Source organism: Sarcophilus harrisii, chromosome 4 (genome assembly GCF_902635505.1).
Source record: "Sarcophilus harrisii chromosome 4, mSarHar1.11, whole genome shotgun sequence".
Lineage (NCBI taxonomy): Eukaryota > Metazoa > Chordata > Mammalia > Dasyuromorphia > Dasyuridae > Sarcophilus > Sarcophilus harrisii.
Window position 1 is genome coordinate 321,048,142 of NC_045429.1, and position 18,866 is coordinate 321,067,007.

At 43.1% G+C, this 18,866-nt stretch overlaps 2 protein-coding genes across 7 annotated transcripts in view; both read left to right on the forward strand.

Moving 5' to 3' along the window:
• TSEN54 (tRNA splicing endonuclease subunit 54) overlaps positions 1–8,937 on the forward strand; it is an 11,525-nt gene extending 2,588 nt beyond the window's left edge. Inside the window, exons 5-11 of one of the 3 annotated variants that reach the window (XM_003768468.4) lie at positions 2,392–2,490; positions 3,805–3,857; positions 5,018–5,113; positions 5,379–6,040; positions 6,706–6,766; positions 7,193–7,312; positions 8,358–8,937. In XM_003768468.4, coding sequence (XP_003768516.1) covers positions 2,392–2,490; positions 3,805–3,857; positions 5,018–5,113; positions 5,379–6,040; positions 6,706–6,766; positions 7,193–7,312; positions 8,358–8,508 — 1,242 coding nt within the window. In that variant the 3' untranslated portion in view covers positions 8,509–8,937. The remainder of the gene's footprint in view (positions 1–2,391; positions 2,491–3,804; positions 3,858–5,017; positions 5,114–5,378; positions 6,041–6,705; positions 6,767–7,192; positions 7,313–8,357) is intronic. The other 2 variants (XM_023502555.2, XM_031965811.1) reach the window with 2 other exon arrangements.
• Positions 8,938–10,215: 1,278 nt separating this feature from the next.
• The window catches only part of LLGL2 (LLGL scribble cell polarity complex component 2), a 68,303-nt gene continuing 59,652 nt past the window's right edge, over positions 10,216–18,866 (forward strand). The window contains exon 1 of one of the 4 annotated variants that reach the window (XM_031965808.1): positions 10,216–10,569. The gene's annotated coding sequence lies outside the window, so the exon portion shown is untranslated. Of the gene's footprint in view, positions 10,576–18,866 lie in introns of all 4 variants that reach the window. The other 3 variants (XM_031965809.1, XM_031965806.1, XM_031965805.1) reach the window with 3 other exon arrangements.

The following is an 18,866-nucleotide window of genomic DNA, read 5'->3' on the forward strand; positions in this document are numbered from 1 at the left end:
GCCCAATGTATATATATCTCTGTGGTCCTTTTGGGTCATTTATAACTTTGAGTTTTTGCAAATTATATTTTGCTGTGATTTGTAGCCATTTAGCATCATTTAGAGCATTATGCCATTTCCCAAATATAATCTGGCCTTGCTGTCTTTGTCTCTTTCAATTCTGGGCCTCCAATTCATTGTCCATTTATGGTCACTCTCCAAGATACTTGTACTGGCAGACTAATTCAATGAACCACTCAAATAACTTGGATTCTATGGTTTGGACAAAAAGCATTCTCTACTCATTGGCTTGTTCCTGGGTGGACAGTTTTGGATTTCTTTTGAATAATGGTGGATTTCATTGAAGAAACCCTATTATTCTGGGTCTTATTGAAATCTGTATTTTATCATATGTAGTATTTCACCATCTATAAGAATCTCTTTACTATTTGGAGTTTAGCCTTTTTTTTTTAACCCCTCATTTGATATTATTATTTGGAGGATCATGCATAAAGTTAACTCTTGTGTTTGCCTCTGTTAAGGAACCTTTCAGAATTTTAACATATGGATGAGAGATATCTTGTTGAGAGATAGCTTTCAAGATTCTGTTTTGTTCTACCAAATCAAATATATTTTTAATAGATAACATTTCTCTGATTTTATTGTGTTTTAAAGAACTTTAAATAATGAAGCTTCCTTCCTTCATCTGGGCTAGGTTTGACATGTCTGAACTATAACACTGAGTGGTTGTGATTTGTCCAGGGTCACACAGCCAGTGTATGTTGAAGGTGGAATTTAAATCTAAGTTTTCCATACCTAAGGTTATTTTCTTTTCACTGTGCCACATTACCTCTCCTTTTTTAAAAAGTAATTATACAAACGTAGTTATACAAAAAGCACAGCAAGATCTTATATTCAATATGACTTTCTGTCAGTTGTTTGTATAAATATGTGGTTTGATAGACCACATCCTGTTTCTTTGCATCTACTTTTCATCAAGAATAACTTTCCATGTAGGTTTTATGGAGATAAGGAATTAGCCATGTGGGTGTATGGTGTTTGTTTTTTTTTAAGTAATATATTTTTAAAAATTTAGTTTATTTTTAATTTATGGAGTAAAGCATTTCCATAACATAGTATAATAAAAAAGATGATTGCACATTAAACTGCACGTCTGTTATGTACAACTTAACATCCTTTTAAAATATATAATAAACTTACCATGTACATGTTTCTCCCCATCTTTTCCTGCCTTAGAGATGGCCACATATTTCTATTTATCAGTTCTTTCTCTGGATGCAGATAGTATCTTTCTTCCTATGTCCTTTATTTTTAATTTGTGAATTTATAATGGTCAAAATGACTTAGTCACTCAAAATTGTTCTTAAAACAGTATTGCTATAAGTGTATAACAATGTTTTCTTGGTTCTGCTCACTTCACTCTTCACTATTTTGTGTAAATCGTTTCTAAGAGCATTGAGCTCATCATTTCTTATAGTACAATTGTATTCCATAACAACCATAAACTACAACTTGTTCAGCCATTCCCCAATTGATGGGCAACCCTGCAATTTCCACTTCTTTGCCACTATAGAGAAAGTTGCTATAAACATCCCATTCTCATTCAAAGTTATAATTACAACTTCTGAATTTCCCTCCATTTTATTTTGACTCATTCTTTTCTTTCTCAGCCTTTCTTTTTACCGTATTTTTGTTAACTTACCTTCTCTCACTCCCTATCCCATCTACCTCTCTAAGAGTCCCTTCTTTTCCCCGCTCTCCCAATCCCCATCTATACAGTCCTCTAAAGTCCTTCTCTTACCCTGTCCCCCAGATTTCTCCCCTCTCCACAAGTTCAGAAGGCTTTTAATCTGCATCTTATTATTAGTATTTTTTAATCTATTGTTTAATATTATTCTTGTTATTGTATATTTCTCTACGCATTCTTATCCATTTCTTTTATTGATGCAAAGTTGAACCATCCCATAACTTAGATGTTTTTCAAGAGCTGCTATAGCTGAAAAATGTATCACTGTGAAGCTAATTCAGTAATGAGCCATGATGAGCTTAGCTATGCTAGTCTTTGACCCAGGTAAACTATAGTCCATCATTTGACCCATGCTCAAAGGTTTTTCCAGCTTGGTATAGAACCTACCCTGCTCCATTTCTTGAATTGCATCGGCATGGCTGATAAATTTCCTCCCATTTACATACACAGACACACACACACACACACACACACACACACAAAGTTTTTTCCATTTTGTCTCCCTCATTAGAATGAGAGCAGGGACTGTTTTTGCTTTTCTTTTTATCCCTAACCTTTAGCTCACAGCCTGGGGAAATACAAGTGTATATTGAGAATAGAAGAGGGAGTGCTTATAATCAGAGCTTTTGTTTTCTCTTGTTCAGGGATCCATCCAGCTTTTCTACCAAGACCTGCCCCTGTCCATCCAGGAGGCCTATGAGATGCTATTAGCCCAGGGTACCAGAAGCTTTTTGCAGTACCAGGTATTCCCTCACTGCCCCTTAGGTAAGGGAAAGGGATGTCACTGGGTGAACTTCACATACACAAGTGAGGAACAGCATATACCTGTTTAGCAAAGAGCCCAGGTGGCATCCAAATCTGTGAACTCGGGTTAGAATTCTAGAGCCAACATTTATTATCTCAGTTAAAACATAAGTCCCTTAAGGGCTGAGACTTGTCATTCCTGTATTGTATGCACAGTGCCTGGTGCATAGTAGGCACTTTATAAGTGCTTGTATTAAATTAGCTAAGTGACCATGGGCAAGTCTTCTAACTGTTGAGTTTCATCTCCTTATCTGTAAAATGGAAATAATAGGTCTTTAGAGGACCTGTGTCACTGGGATGTTTTCAGGATGTCCTAAAGAGTGTTTTATTTATAAAACACTATATATATGTGTGTGGACAGTTAGATGGTATAGTATATAGAGCACTGGGTCTGGAGTCAGAAAGACTCTTCTTCATAAGTTCAAATCTGATATTAGACACTTAGTTGCTGTGTGATCTTGTGCAACTCAGCCCCATTTGCCTTAGTCTCTTCCTCTGTAAAATGAACTGGAGAAGGAAATGGCAAACCACTCCAGTATCTCTGCTAGCAAAAACCCCCAAAGGGAGGCCACAAAAAGTCAGATAAAACTGAAACGGCTAAATAACCATAAAACTATAAATGTGAAATGTTGTTTATGCTGTCCTAAATTTATATTCTGGAGAAATGGGAGGAGATATCCTGTCTAGACTCACTGAGAATTTTACTTAGTAAGCTAATGCTAATATTGAGATACTCCAAGAATGTTCTTCCTTCATCAGCTCCTTGAACTTCCTTCTTTCCTTCCTTCCTTCCTTTCTTTCTGTCTTCATTCATTCATTCGTTTGTTTGTTTTGCTGAGGCAGTTGGGGTTAAGTGACTTGCCCAGGGTCACACAGCTAGGAAGTGTTAAGTGTCTGAGGTCAGATTTGAACTCAGGTCCTCCTGAGTTAGCTCCTTGAGTTTTAGAGGGAGGAGGATACCTCAGCATTTAAAACACAACAGAGCTTAAAACTAATGTCCTGATCTTTCTGGCTGTTGAAATGTGTGTGTAGAGTCCAGTAAGCATTTGGTAGAAGAAAGAAATAGGGAAGAAGGGAAGTATAAAGGTACAGGACAGGAGGGAGAAAATAGGAATCTAGCATTATGTTTTCTGTCCTTGGGGAGTTTATAAGACAGTGAATGTTGAGTAACCAATGATGGGAACTCTGCCAGGAAAGAGATTCCCCACTTACTCAGATTTGGGTGAATTTCTGACTTTTCCCTTTTCTTCTAGGTTTTCAGCCACCTGAAGAGACTAGGCTATGTGGTTCGGAGGTTCCAACCTGGGTAAGGCCTTTTGAATTCTTGTAGACCAGGGATCCTAGGCAATTTGGTTCTTGTCTGTCTATCCCAGGTCCTTTCAGCTGGGGCTCTCTGCCCTGTTATTAGAATAGATACATTGCCTAAATATTTTGTGGTCCAGCCCCATCTTGACCTTATTAAGTCAAGTAGGAGGTAGAAAAAAAGCTAGCAGACTGATGAGGATGGCTAAAGATCACAGTCTAAAGTCAATTCATGAAAAAAGAAGCAAAAAACTGGGGATGATGAGAATCTTATGCCACCTGCCAAAACCCAGAGAGGAAACTTGACAGCTGAGAATAGGATTGGAAAAAATGTTGTGACTTGCAACTCTACCTTTGGGGGTAGGATGAGGGTACGTGGGGTACCCTTCTCTGCCCCCTTGTATAAGGGAGCAGTTATATATGAATACATATGTGTGTGTTTACACACTTATACATACACATATATACTTGCACATATGTATATCAAGATCTAGGTATATGTGTACCTATATGCATATAAACGTGTGTATACACATCTACATGTATTTATACATATGGGTGTATGCATACATATGTGTGTGTATATACAGATATGTGTAGCACACTTTGCAAACTTTAAAGCATTATATAAATCTCATTTGTCATTATGAAGTATCCAGCTTAGAACTATTTTCAGATTAATTTGAGTATTCAATAAATGAGTATCATTTCCTTTAAGGAATTGGCAGTCTTGTTTCTTTTGATCTGTTATATTCTCAGGCTTAAAAGTCTTTCATTGGCTGTTCTCACTGTCAATAGGTTTTATTGATTATTTTATATATGACATAATAATAATTATTACATATATTATATATATGTATTAATATATTTAAGTGCACCAAATTCAGGGCCAGTTAGTTTAAGCCATATCCCAAATCCCAACTTGCCTTCTTATAGCTTTGTATCATTGAGTGTTATAAATAGGGCTAGGCAAGAATAAATGGAAGTTTCTCTTGTCATAGAAACCTCCCTCCCACCTCGCAATGTGTTCATCTAATGCACATAAAATTCCAGTTTTTTATCTTGTTCATTCTTCCTCTCTACCATCTCTTCTTTTTGTCCAAGCTGCCTTTGAGGGTTACAGCTGAGAGGATGCAGATAAGAACCTCTTTTATTTTTCCACAGCTTGGTCCAGTCTCCCTATGAGAGGCAGCTTAACTTGGAGAGCAGCAGCTCTGAAAAATGGCATGGCAAGAGGAAGAGGAGGAATTCTAGTCCTCGGTAATGGTTATAACAGCCTCATAACTATTTTGGGGGTAGGGAGTGCGGAGAGAGCGGTCTGTAGAAAGGTGTGGAGACTCCTGGGAAGAGGTGATAATGAGGTGTGTGACCCCACCAGCACTAAATTCCTGGATTCACCAATAACAAATATTCAATCGGGCTGGAAACTGGGCCACCAGAAATTCTTCTCTAGGGCCAGCTTTAATGGTGTGCCCCACTGGTGACACCTGTGGGATCAGATATGCTTCTTTCCCACATCCTTCAGGCCCGCTGATAAGAAACCCAAAGCGTTGGAGAATCCTCTGCCAGAGGCGGATGGTACCCATGAGGATCAGACAACTTCAGTCCAGTCTGCCCCCGACCAGAACAGCAGGTCCCTGGAAGAGAAGCCTCAGGAAGCCAGCCATAAGAACAATCCAGAGGGCTCCAACCAGCCTCCTGAGTCCCCCAGCCAGGTCCCTGGCCAGGCAGAGCATCCTGGGAGGACCCTGAAGGAGGGAGGAGGAAGCTGCAGTACAGCGATGGATGACAATGGGAACGATAGAGCTTGTAAGCCTCGATGGGACTTTGAGAAAATTGCATTCCCTAACATGGCCTGCGATCGCCCCCATACCCTGCTATTAACTCCAGCTCCGGAGTTACTCCCAGGGAACGTCACTGCGCGGGAGATCGATGCAGCCCCTTGGTGCCAGAAGCTCAATCAGAGGAAAGAGAAGCTTTCCCGGAGGGAGAAGGAGCAGCAGAGGGGGACTACTCCCTTCCGAAATGATGTGAATGCAGACCCCGAGGTTCGGCGCTGTACCAGCTGGCGGGCGTATAAGGAGCTGCTACAGCGGCGGTGGCAGCGGAAGACCTGGAATTGCCCCCCAAACTTGTGGGACCAGCCAGTCACTCCCCTCCTGAACCCTGGCCAGCCAGCCAGCCCAGGTATAATTGTAATATAATAGAAAGATCTGATTTTTTGGCCCTCATTCACAGCCAGGTCCCTCACTAAATTCTGAAGGAAAGTCAGCGTGAAATGCTGTGATATGGGATGAGCATAGTTCAAGAAAAAGGCCTTACTGGTTTGGAATGGGATGCGGGTTTGGCAGGGGCTATTGGAGAGTGTGGGGCAGCTTTGGACCTAAAATTCACAGAAGGCATTGCAGACTCAACAGGGGAATTATTACATGGAAGAAACTTTACAGGAGAAACTGGCCATTGGCCTGGGGACCCAGTAAGAGCCATTCAGGATCAAGAGAAAGTGCCATATAGAAAGGACCAGAGAGAGAGAATTCAAATAATTAAGGGAATTAATGGAAGGATGAGGAAAATAGGTCTTGTCCAAGTGTAAAGATAAAGGTTGAATAGGGAAACAAAGTCTACAAACACATGAACAGGGAAACAAAAATGGTGAAAATAGACTTGTCTTCTAGGACAGGTGATGGATATGCCTTAATGCCCTTACAAATATTTATGGTACTCATTATTTAAAAAAATAATACAGACTAGAAATATACAATTTTCTTGTTTTTTTTTGTTTGGTAGTATTCAGATTAATTCAGAGAGAACAGGTCCATACTAATTCTAATTTTTTCTCCTTCCCAATATAGCCACTGTTCTTCAACAGATCTCCTTACTGCAGACTACTCATCTCACTGAAGGAATTGATGGGTAAGTCTCTAGAGAAGTATTTCTACAGTTGTTGAAGAGTCTCAAAGTTCTTAGGGGCTTTTGGTCCTCAGTACCCTATATGTCCAGTTTTGACTTTATCCATAAAGGATAACATAGAAGGAGAAATCCCTCCTCGAGTTCTCCAGATCAGGGAAACTCAGCAATTGCTATCCTTTCTAAGAGCTAAATGGGGGTGGAGGTTCTGGAATAAATGAACATATGTGGGCTCTCTCAGCCTCAGGGATTGGAATGGAGGAAGTGCCTAGGAATATTAGTTCCTGTCCTAGCAAATGAGATAATACTTATAAAGCATAGTGCCTAGCACACAGTAGGCAGTTCCTAAATGCTTTGTTCCCTTCCCTCCCTTACTTCTTTTCTAATGTCATTTCAATCTCACCACCCCTTAATCTCCTTTCTATCTATCAGCAGGCTGTTGGAGAAGTCTGGGGACATGGAGATCAGTTTTGACATCTATCAGGCAGATAGTGTATCCAGTTTCCGGAAAAATGACCCAGGAAGGCCATATGCTCGGATGTGCATCAGTGGGTATGAATCAGAATAAGAGCCAGGTCCCTGGCCAGCTCTCTCTTTTCATTCTTACCATTCAGCCCCTTTTTTCTTGAGATCATGCCCTAGGGGACTGGCTAAATCAAGGAGGGATGGCTAACTTGGTGAACAGAAGACCTCTATGGGACCTGTAGCTGTGTTCAGATATTTTAAGGACCATCACATGGAAAAATGATTAAGCATGTTCAGCTTGACCCCAGAGGATCAAGCTAGGAACAATTAGAGAAATAGGGATGAGGAATTTGCAAAGGGGGCTTTAATCAAGAAAATTTCCCAACAGCATGAGCTGTCTAAAAGTGAATTAGGCTGCCTCCAGAGGTAGTGGGGTTTCCCCTCATTAGAGACTTTTCAAGTGAAGGTTATCTATAGAAATGCAGAAGGGATGCATATATGGGGATGGATCAGGGGGTTCTTAAGCTTGTTTGTGGCATCCCCTCTGGTGTAGCCGATTGAACCTTTTTCAGAATCAGTTTTTTAAATGCATAAAGTAAATGCATAGCACAGGAAATTTGTCATACCTAAAAATTTTGAATCCCTGGGAGGTGGTCTTTGAGATTCTTCCCAGTCCTTCAATTCTGTGATTCCGTTCCAGTCCTAGCCCTTAAATTAAGAGACCATTTTCTTCCATTATGTATCCTAAAGAAGACTTTGTATAGAGTGTGTCCTGTGTATTCTTCTGTTTATTTTGTTGTAATTTTGGAGTCAATTGGAGTTAAATGACTTGTCCAGGGTCACATACCTAGTAAATGTTTGAGATCGCATCTGAATTCCAGGGCTTCATTTCGCTACCTGTATATTCTGAGACCATTTGTGTGTTGGAGGGGTGGTTTTGCGGGTGTTTCTGCTACATTTTTTATCATGTCAAGTTGGCATGTCATGTTGGAAAGAGACTCAGAAAGTCACACTCCTGAGCTTTGTTTCACCTTAACCTGGCTTAGGGCACTGGGCTGAAGGGCCTTAGGGAACTTAGGAGAGTTGTCCATCATTGTGGTCTCATTCAGTGCCTCATTCAATTTCTCTACAGATTTGATGAACCTGTCCCAGACCTGCGCACCCTCAAGCGGCTGTCCTTCCAAAGCGGGGATGTTCCCTTGATCTTTGCCTTGGTGGATCATGGTGACATTGCTTTCTATAGCTTCAGGGATTTCACACTGCCTGTGGACCTGGCACATTGACCAACTGACCTCCACATCTTGCTGGGATAGCTTCTGCATTTGATCAGGGATAGCTACCCAGATGATATGATGGGGGAAAACATTGCTACACTTTTGGCCGGCTTTGCTCTCAGGAATGACTTCCTACTTAGATTTCCAATTCTCAGCTGCCTCTGTATTGGAACTTTTGCCCTTATGAGTGATATTTTCCTGTTGTCCATTCCAGTCTAAGCCACCTCCCACAGGAGAGCAGGCTTGAAAAATGCTGGGCAAGTTGTATTGCCTTAGTCAGGGATTCTTCCTCATGTTTGCTCTGATTTTTCAGTGGTGCCCTTAGGACCCAGTACCTTTCTTCTCATAGGCCGAATAAGGTGGAATCTTGGCCCTGTTTTAATGTAAGAAAGGTTGGAAAACCTGGATGAAGCTAAAACCATTAAATCCCTTTCTTTATGTCTGCTGTGATGGTGTATTTTTGGGTAGTTTGTCAAATCTCACTCAACCACCTCCAACCTGTTCCTATACCTGGAAGCTATGGTTGCATCTGTTCTCATTTTTACTTTGTGACCTTCCCTAGAGGACAAAGGTTTGTTGCCATCCACTTTTACTCTCTCCTATCTAAACTCATTTCTGGGGCAAGGGGGGACAATGACAAGAATTTATCTGCCTCATAACAGAGGAGTAGGCAGCACTGATTCTAAAACATTTTCCTCTACTTTTGGGTATCGAACAAGGAGAATAGGATGAAACCTAGCTTTCTCCCTCTATCCCTCTAGACCCCTTCTCTTTGGTCCTACCCCTTCCATGTCAGAGATGATGGACTGATTTTGTAGCAGGATGGTAGCAGCTTCTGCCAACTTTCAAGGTGCCAGGATAAAGAGGATGGGTATGTAGAGAACCATCCTCTGCCCTGCAACAAGGCTCTAAATTACTCCACTTGGGAACGGCTGTTCTGTGGGACACATCATGGAGTCCCCATGTGTCCCCTGCCTTCCGGGCTCCCACATTCACCAGCTCCATCACATTGGTTCTGCTGCTACCAGCAGCAGGTTCAGAGCAGAGCCCCGGAGGCTTTTTTGTGTCCCGAGGGACTGGAGGTGGGTTAGGGGTGGTGGGGACAAGCTGAGTGGGGAGGAATAGCTCTGGCTTCCCATCTCCAGATGCCAGATAATGCTTCACCTTCACTTCAAGTCTAGCTGTCCCTCGGGACCCCCATTGCACTTCCCCCAAACAAAACCCATCTTCATTGGTTACTTGGGATTTGAGCGCGCTGGCTATATTGGGATGTAAGCCCCCTGTGGGCTAAAACGGCCCCTTTAAAAACTTTTCCTGTCCCTAGCCTTTGAGGTATTGCCTGGCATCTAGCGAGCGCTTAACATTTTTTTCCATTCATTCTAGAAACAGGACATTCTGTCCACTAGCAATCCTTTCTCAGTGAGGTAATAGTGTTGACTGGAGCAGAAGGGAACTTGGTGAGTTTATAGGAAGGACAGCCCCTCCCCACCGAAGTCGTCCGGGGTAGTGGGGGATGGGTCTGGAGAACGAGAGTAACAGGAGAACTACTTCACGCTTCCCCGCGGGCGGTGGAACACAGGGCGGGGCGGGGACAGTGGTGCGGCTCCCAGGTGCTCCCAGGTAGGCCAGGAGGCGGGCCTGGAATCCCAGCTCATGAATATTCACGGCCAGCTTTTGGCCGGCCCGTGGCCTGCTCTGGGTTCAGGGGCTGGACGTTCCCACCCTTCCCTCGGCGGCTCCTTCGCCGGTCCCTCGGCGGTCCTTTCCCAGTCCCGCGAACTTTCGCCCGGGGCGTCTGGAGGGGCGCGTCGAGCGGGTCAGGGGGACACCCTCCTGGGCGCTTCTAGGGGGAGGGGGCGGGGCCCCGCGCTTCTTTCAGAGGACCGAGGCCCCTCCTTGTCTTTATGTAAATAGCTGGGCGTGCCCCACCTCCTCCCCGGCTCGGGGCGGTGGAGGTGACCAGGAAGGAGACGGCTCCTTAGCAGCCCGTGGGCCAGGAGAAGGGCAGCTTGCCGAGCCGGCTGCGGCTCCCGGAGACGCCGAGGCCTTGGGGCAGCGGCCGGTCCAGAGGTGCGGGTGAGAGAGGGCGCGGGGCTGCGTGCGCCACCTGGGGAAGCCGGGCGGGCTGAGGATGCGCGAGGAGCGAGGCCGGAGCCGAGACCTTGCGGGCTCCGCGGGCTTCCAGGCTGGGACGCTGGGCGGGAGCCGCGGCTGCCCCTCCCGGGAGAGCGCGGCACCTGTAGCGAGCGGCGCCCGCCCGGAACTTGCCTCCGCGTAATCCGCCCGTGATTGGCTGTGGAACTTGGGTTTCTAGTTTGCACGGTCCGTTTTGGGGTTTGGCTGCGGTGGAACAGGTGCCCGGCCCCGGGTGGGGGAGGGGGTGCCGCGCCCGGGGGCACGCCAGAAGGGGCTTGGTCCGAGTCCCCGGCGCCCTGCCGCGTCCGCACTCGGCGGCTGGCTCGGGGGCTTTTCCCTGCCTCCCGATCGGGGGAGTTAACTTTCTAGCTCTCCTTCCCAGAAGGGACCTGTGGCAGTCATTTAACCCCTGCGACCCACCTCCGGCTCTGCGCGCTGGGGCTCTGGAGCCTCTTAATCCCCAGCCGAGCAGACGCAGGAAGCCCCACGGACTCCCTCACTCTTCCTCGCCCTTCGCGGTTCCCACCTTCCCCTCATCCTTCCCCTGCCAGGCCGTTTTTGGACATTGATCGGGTAGAAAAGCTGGGACCTTAAGTCGGAGAATCGGGCACCTTTGCCCACCCCAAGTAGCGGGGAGCTGGTGGAAAGCGGAGATTTAAGGAAAAATGGAAAATCCCGTGATTTCCCGGGGCGGGGGGGGGGCGCGGAAGGAATCTTAAAGAGTCATTTTAAATTCTTGATGTGGTTGGAATGTTTGACCACTGTAGTAATGAACTGGGGATCTACAAAGGTTTCGTAGAGGGTTCTCCCAGCCGGCTTGCCTTCCCCTCCCACTCTTTCCCCTTCTGCTTCTGGAATGGTTCTGAAAGGCCCCTCAGTTGTGTGCCAAAGTAATCGCTGAACTGACCTCCGTCTTCTGAGGTTGGGTTGGATTTCCCAAAAATCTTAGTCTTTATTTGAGGCCTTAGCACATGTGCTTTTTGTGCGGTGGGTTGGAATGATATTGTGTGACTTTTATGGACCAAGTACTGCACGTGGTTGTTGGGGAATTGGAGTAAATGAAAATGCCTGTTGCTGAGGAAGGGATTCAGCTTGTCTGCAAAGTACGCAAAGTCTGACGAGGTTCTAGATCTGGATAGTGGGGCTAAGGGAGACAGGAGAAGCAGAAGAGAATAATTTGAGGCATAGAAGGAAAAATTAGAAGAGCAAGGGTGGAGAGTTCAGACAGTAAACCTTTATTTAACTGCCTTTTTATATTAAGAGGCATTCTGCAAATGCTGAGAATTCAAAGAAAGGTGTAAGAGGCAGATCCTGCTCTCAAGTAAAGGGAAGGGAATAGAAATAAGCTTGTGTATAGCATCTACTGTGAGCCGGCCACTATGCTAAGTGCTTTAAACATTACCTCATTAGGTCACAGGGTCAACACATAGTCCAGAATGAGATTTCAAGGAAAGGTTTGGGTAACGATAAGAGGTCATCTCATTGTAGGATCACTGGTTTGGAAGGAATCTAAGCAATAATTTAGCCCAAACCTTTCATTTTACAGATAAGGAGACTGTAAAAAGGAAAGGAATTTTTAACTATGATTTTATAGGTAGCAAATATGTGTCGAAATTTGAAGTCTGTCCTTTCCTTTCAAATCTCTTCTTTTTTCCATTTTACTACAGCCGATACTCTCCATTTACCGATAACTACACCAAGACCTGGCCTGAGAAATGAAATAATTTACCTAGGGTCCCAAAATCAGCAAGTGGGAGAGCCATGAATAGATCACAGGGCTCCGTCACCTCCCAGTCCCTTACTTGTTTCCTTTGTATCAGGTTAACACATCTGTAATAATAATAGTAATAATAGCTAGTATTTCCGTAATCTTTTAAGGTTTGAAAAGCCCTTTACATATCCCCATTTTGTAGATGTGGAAAGTGAAGCCAGATGAATTCCCCATAATTCTATAGCTATTTTAGGCAGATTTGAACTTCAGCATTCTGGACTCCAGAGTCCTGCACTCTCTCCATTGTATCACCTAACTGCTATTATCTATAATAGGGCTTCTTAGACTTTTTCCACTTGTGACCTTTTTTACCTGAGAAATTTTTACATGATATCAGGTATATAAAATATGTATACAAATCAAACATTTCCTGATCATAATTTGCTATCATTTGCAATAATTGCATAATTTGCAATCATAATTTTGCTATCTCCCACATTCATTTTCAAGCGCTCATCTAGGGTGTCACCCCATAGTTTCAGAAACTGGGATCTATAGCATGGCCAAAGCAGATTGGTCAAATAAGTTTGATGTTTACTAGACAGAATATTCAAGAGATGGCAATCACTGGTGATTTGTTGGGATGAAGGGGATAAAAAATGTCTACATCTTTTTAAGGTGACAAAGCATAGAACCTGAATTGAATATCTTGAGTATTTATATAGTACTATAGAGTGCTTTAAAATATTCTCTATAGAGTCTTTATAGAGTCTCTAAAGAGTGCTTTAATTGTACCCATTTTTTAAAAAGCCAATACTCTTTCCATACATCTTCCAGATAGTGACTCAAGAAAACTTTAATCTTTTGTTTTAAGCATCCTTTGAGTCTTAACCTAATAAGGTTTTTTGGGGGAATCATAATGGAGTTAGAATTGGCATTGTATTTTTGAGTCAAGGACTGAACCTGGTGGAACAGTGCCCAGTGAAATGTTTATATGTCCTTCTCCCCACCCCATTTCATAGAATACAGGATTTCTAAGACCAGGGTTCTCTGTGGCCTAATCACAGAGCTTTCCTGAGACTAACTTGGGAAAAGAGGGGCTGGCTTGAGTTAGAGGAAGTAACCACTGCTGGAAGTATTCAGATTGTTGAGAGAATGTGAGGGTGTGAGGGCTCACTGCTTCAGGTACTCTGTCAGACAAGGTGTAGAAATCCCAGAGTGCATAGTCATTAGAGTTTTCTAGGAGCTTAGGTCGAGTTGCTTTCTCCTATTGTCTTCTGGAGAGGGAAGAAGGGAGAGGGGATCCTCCTATTCTACGGTCAAGACTTTGTGGAGATCTTAGTTCCAGAGCCCTCCACACATTGGAAAAGTGCTACCTGGGACCTATAGTGTTTTGAGTCATGCAAAAGGAAAAAAAAAAAAGAAATAGCTTTGGTTCCTTAACTATTTGGGGTATCTGGTCACTGGACCTGTTTATATGTGGTAGAAATCCCTGCTCTATCCCTAGGTTGCCCTGATTGCTTCCTTGATGCTGTGTCCCACAACTGGTAATGCTTATGTGCTTGTTCAGGGAACTGCTGGAACCTGGGCCAAAAATTAGGGACCAGGGCTGTCTGAAGGTAGGAAGTTTGTAAGTACATGAAAGAAAATAAATCATTTCAAATGCAACCAATTATATTGAAATACAGTTATCAAGTATTTAGAACAAACAAAAAAATTACCAACTGCAAGTTAAGAATCTCTGAGTTAGGAGAAGTTGAGTGCAAACACCCAGAGCTTTTGGAGTTGAACAATTCTTGCAGGGGCACCTGATGTCCTGGAACTTGGCTAGCCAACTTACCCTCCAGTTTAGTGGTAGATTTTGTGGTCCCTTGAAGGCCCATGGGAGAAGTCTCTTCATTAGTTGCTTAAGGAATTTTGTTTGAACAAAAAACGTTTTCACTTCTTAGATTCTTTATCTGGCATGAGCCAGATTTCTTATTTCTTAACCTTCTTGGTGATTTTTTTTATTTGCGGCCGAAAGGAGTAGCATTTGAACCAGCTATGGAGAAAAAAATATATGAATCCTATATATTTACTCCAAGTGAACAGTCATCAGACTCAAAGTAGGCTCAAAGACTTACAGCCTATTGAGACAGATCTTGGAGGTTGTTTGATTCAACCTTCTTAAGAGATTCTTGGGCCAACAAGAACAGCATTTGTTAAACACCTACTATGTGCCCAGGACATGTGCTAAGCTTGGGACCCCTGAGTAAGTGCCTAGCCCTCCATAAAAAGCTGTGAGAGGAAGGGGAATGACTACAATCTTGTCTGGAGGGAACTGAGAGGGACCTTCTTTCTTGTTTACACTACCTTGTAGTGGCCTTTTCTGGGGATTTGGTCTATCTGCCTCAAGGGAGATCTTCCCTCTAGGCTTAGCAGTGGAATGAATTTCTTATGCATTTAAATATGTTGGGAGTTAACTAGTCAGCTAGAACTTCTCTCTATGAGCTAACTTTTTAAGAGATTAAAAAAAAATGTATAAGTAAAGGGGAGTTTGAAAGACAAGGGAGGTATACAGTGGCCTCTTGGTTTGGAGGTGACCAGGAAGCAATGTGAAGGCCTGGTTCCTGTCAGAATAAAATTAAAGCTCACCTGGGGCATATGGCTCTAGTGACAAGAATGGCTTGTCCAAGACAGTGTAGGTACTCACTGTATACCCGGCTCTATGTTGGTGGAAGATTAACCCACCAGGGTTCTAGAGAATCATCCCAGTGGTTCTTCTATTTTCAGAGGATCTAGATTGAATTCTTGGGCTAGGAGAGGCTTCTAAGGAGTGAGTGGGTAGGGCAACTGCTCCTTTTTAAATTATGTCCCTCAGGAATTTAGAGACCAGAGTTTACTCCTGAGGCAACTGTCCCAACAATCCCAGCATTTAGAGTAGGTGGACATCCTGGAAATATGACTGAGTGCTTGGGTGATGTGGGGCCCAGGCCTGCAGCAGTACCAGTTAATCTCCTTTAAAGCAGGTTAGGAAAATCCTCAGATTGCCAGCCCACTAGACAGGGTTTCCACCTCAACCAGAAGACTGAGCATATGCTCTTTTATTGTCCTGAAAAATTGAGCCTGGGAAGTGGCTTTATCTCAGTCTTTTTCTGGGGCAGAGAAAATGGGAGACCCTGGCTAACCATATTTTTTATGCCCCTTTTGTTGTTTAAATCATTTTCATTCCTGCTCAACTCTTTGTGATCAATTTGGGGTTCTCTTACAAAAATTATGAAGTGAGTGGTTTAGCATTTTCTTCTGCTCATTTTACAGATGAGGAACTGAGGCAAATAACTTGGCTAGGATTACACAATTAGTAAGTGTCTGAGGCCAGATTAGATCTCATGAAGATGAGTTTTCCCGATTCCAACCCACTATCCACTGCATTACTAGCTATTCCCTCTTTGTGCCACTAACTGTCCCATTTTCTTGAAAATATTCTTTATATTCTTGTAGCCATTTAAATTCAAGGAAGGGAAAGAAACTTGGAAATGGAACTGGGCATCTGAGTAATACTCCCAAATGGCTCACCCAACTGAACCCATGCTTTTTTGGCCAAAACAAATAGGAGTGCTTGCCTGTTCCTTTCCTTGCTGCCCCCTCCATTTTCCACGTTCTTGGCTCTCTTTTTTGACCATTTCCTCTGTATCTCCACCTCTTTAAGTTAATGGTACAGCACAGAGGGCATGGGCAAAGAAACTGAAATTTTGAATTTAAAGGGGCAGCAATCCCAGAGTGGAAGTTTTACATTCCTTATTTCCTCTACCTGAACTCTTTTCTCTGGGAGTATTTGGACTTGTCATTTTTCCTTTGGCTACTGTCTTTTGCTTTGGGATTTTAGTATTATCATCTGCCATGCTAGAATGGTAGTGGAAGGTGATAGCTAAATATTAATGACCAATAACAGGCACTTTTTTTTCCTCAGTGGTATCCTATTATTACAAATACACGTAAAGATAGTTTTCAGCATCCATTTTTATAAGATTTTGTGTAGCACATTTTTTCTCCCTCCTTCCCTTATCTCCCCACTCCAAGATAGTAAGCCATAAAAAAGCCATAAAATATAAAAATATATATAAAATAAATATAAAAATTTTAAAAAACTCATAAGATTAACTTATAGGTTAATTTTGTACAATCATTTCAAACAAATTTCTGTATTTATCAGGTAATAGGCATTTATTAATATCCTTCTATGGGCTTGGTCCTGGGAGGTATGGAAATAAAAGTTAAATAAATAGTTCCTTTCCCCCAAAGTTTGCATTCTATCCAGGGAGATAATATATAAACTAGGCAGTTTTGGGGGAGAGGCACAGGCAGCTGCTCACAAAGCCACATTTGTAGTCAGCATGTGAATTAAAAAGGCAAAAAGGAACTGGGTTCAAAGTCTATGCAAGTGGGAGATACAATGTTATGTGTGAGGGATAGTAAGAATCCTGGTTTATCTGGACTGTGAAGAGAATTTAGTGTTTAAATCTCTGCAATCTGACTTTCTAAACATGTTGGAATGTAGATCTCTTTGATCTCTGACCAGCTCTCCTTAATAAGATAGGACTTAGTTGTGGTTAAACCTAATTGAATGTGGAAGCAGGAGTGGTGGAGGAGGAAAAGCAATCATAATTTTCCTCAGTGCATTGCCAGCCTCACCCTCTGAAGAGCAGTCGTGTTCATTGTCAGAGCTGACTTTGCTCCCTTGTCTTGGAGATTCCTAGTAAAGGTGACGTTTCTTTCAGGTTCGGGGATGGGGAGCGTGAATCTTGGTGAGACTTCTGAGAAATTAAGCCTTCTTAGGCATCACAAAAGTTGTTTTAGATGTTGGCTGGTACAAATCGCCAGTCAGTTAAACACCTACTATGTGCCAGGCACTGGGGATACAAAGAAAGGCAAAAGATAGCCTCTGATTTCAAGAATGAGCACAGTCTAATGGGAGAGGAACCATGTAGATAGTACACAGAATAAATTAGAAATAATTAACATGAGGAAGGCACCTAGGAGTGGGTAGGAGTTGCAGTGGATAGAACATTGCCCTTGGAGTCAGGAGAATGTGAGTTCAAAACCAGACACTTTCCTAGCTGTGTGCACCTGGGTGAGTCACTTAACCCCAATTGTCTCCAAAAAAGAGGAAGAAGACGACACTAGAATTAAGGGGGATTGGGAAAGGATTAGGATTTTAGCCCGGATTTGAAGAAAGCCAGAAATCGAGATGGGGGACATGGGGGAACATGAAAATACCTTGGCTCAGGAAATAGATATGGAGGTTCATGTCACTGAATAGGAGAGCAGCATCAGTATGTTTTAGAAAGCTCATTTAATTCAACTGGAGTATGTGTTTATTTGGGGGGAGGGGACGGTGTTAAAACAGTAGAAACTTGGTGGGAGGAGGGGCAGATTGTGAAGAGCTTTGAAAGCCAGAGGATTTTATATTGGATCCTGAAGGTGATTATTAGTGATGGAAATAATGACACGAGCCAGATGGCCTGTCGGTTGCCTCTACCTGTCATTTGGTATAGGCTCCGCCTCTTAGTGGAAGAGGACGTTTGGTGATGTGATTGATGAGATGCCAAAGCCACAGCTTCACAGGATGTGTGAGAGGAGAGGACAGCTTCTTAAATTAGCGCCTGTAGGGTTTACTCATCAGGGAAGTAAGCGTATTTTAGAAAGCTCATTCATTCAGCAAGCCCGGGAACTATGAAACTGGCATGTATCCTCGTGCTGAAAATAACAGTGGTCCAGTCTAGTCTAGAACAGATTCATCTCCGTTTGGCCCCTTTCCTTCTGAAGAGGAGCAGGGATCTCCTGTCATTCTCTCTGGCCTGCTTCCTGTGTCCATCTTCCCGCCCCCCAAGATTTTTGGCTCACTATCTGGGCTATTCCCTGATTCCACAGGAGCATTGGGTCATGGATTCAGAGCTGGCTGTACTTCAGAGATCATCCTGTTTAATCCCCTCATTTTTAAGATAAGATAAACTAAAACTTAAAATGTGGAGTAACTTGACCAAGATTACACCAGTACTGAGTGGTTGAGTCAGAATTCAAATTCAGCAGTTCCCCACTATACTGTGCTGCTTAGAGCCCTCTTCCCCAGACTCTGCCAGAGTTGCTCATCCCAGTTTGTGCTATAATTTGACCTTTGAAACAGTGAGCAGGATGAGTTGGCCACTTTGCTCAGGCATCTCCAAAAAGTACAGCTTAAAAGAATTAACTCCTGGCCTTTCATTTCTCTATAGGCAAAAATTTTATTTCATCAAGTGCCTACTCTGTTCCAGAAAATTTTGGAGGTTCTTTGGACTAGGGAAACTTTGAAAGTAACAGAAGAGAGACAGCTTCTTGCTTCTCAAAGAGCTTATGGCATTCTATTATGAGAAACAAATATTTACAGGAAATTGAGAGAGAGAAAAAAAAAGGCTGCGGGGTGGAGAGAAGTTTATGTATGTATACATATGTGTGTGTGTGTGTATATATGTGTATCCCTATACACATGCCTTTTTACTAAAAC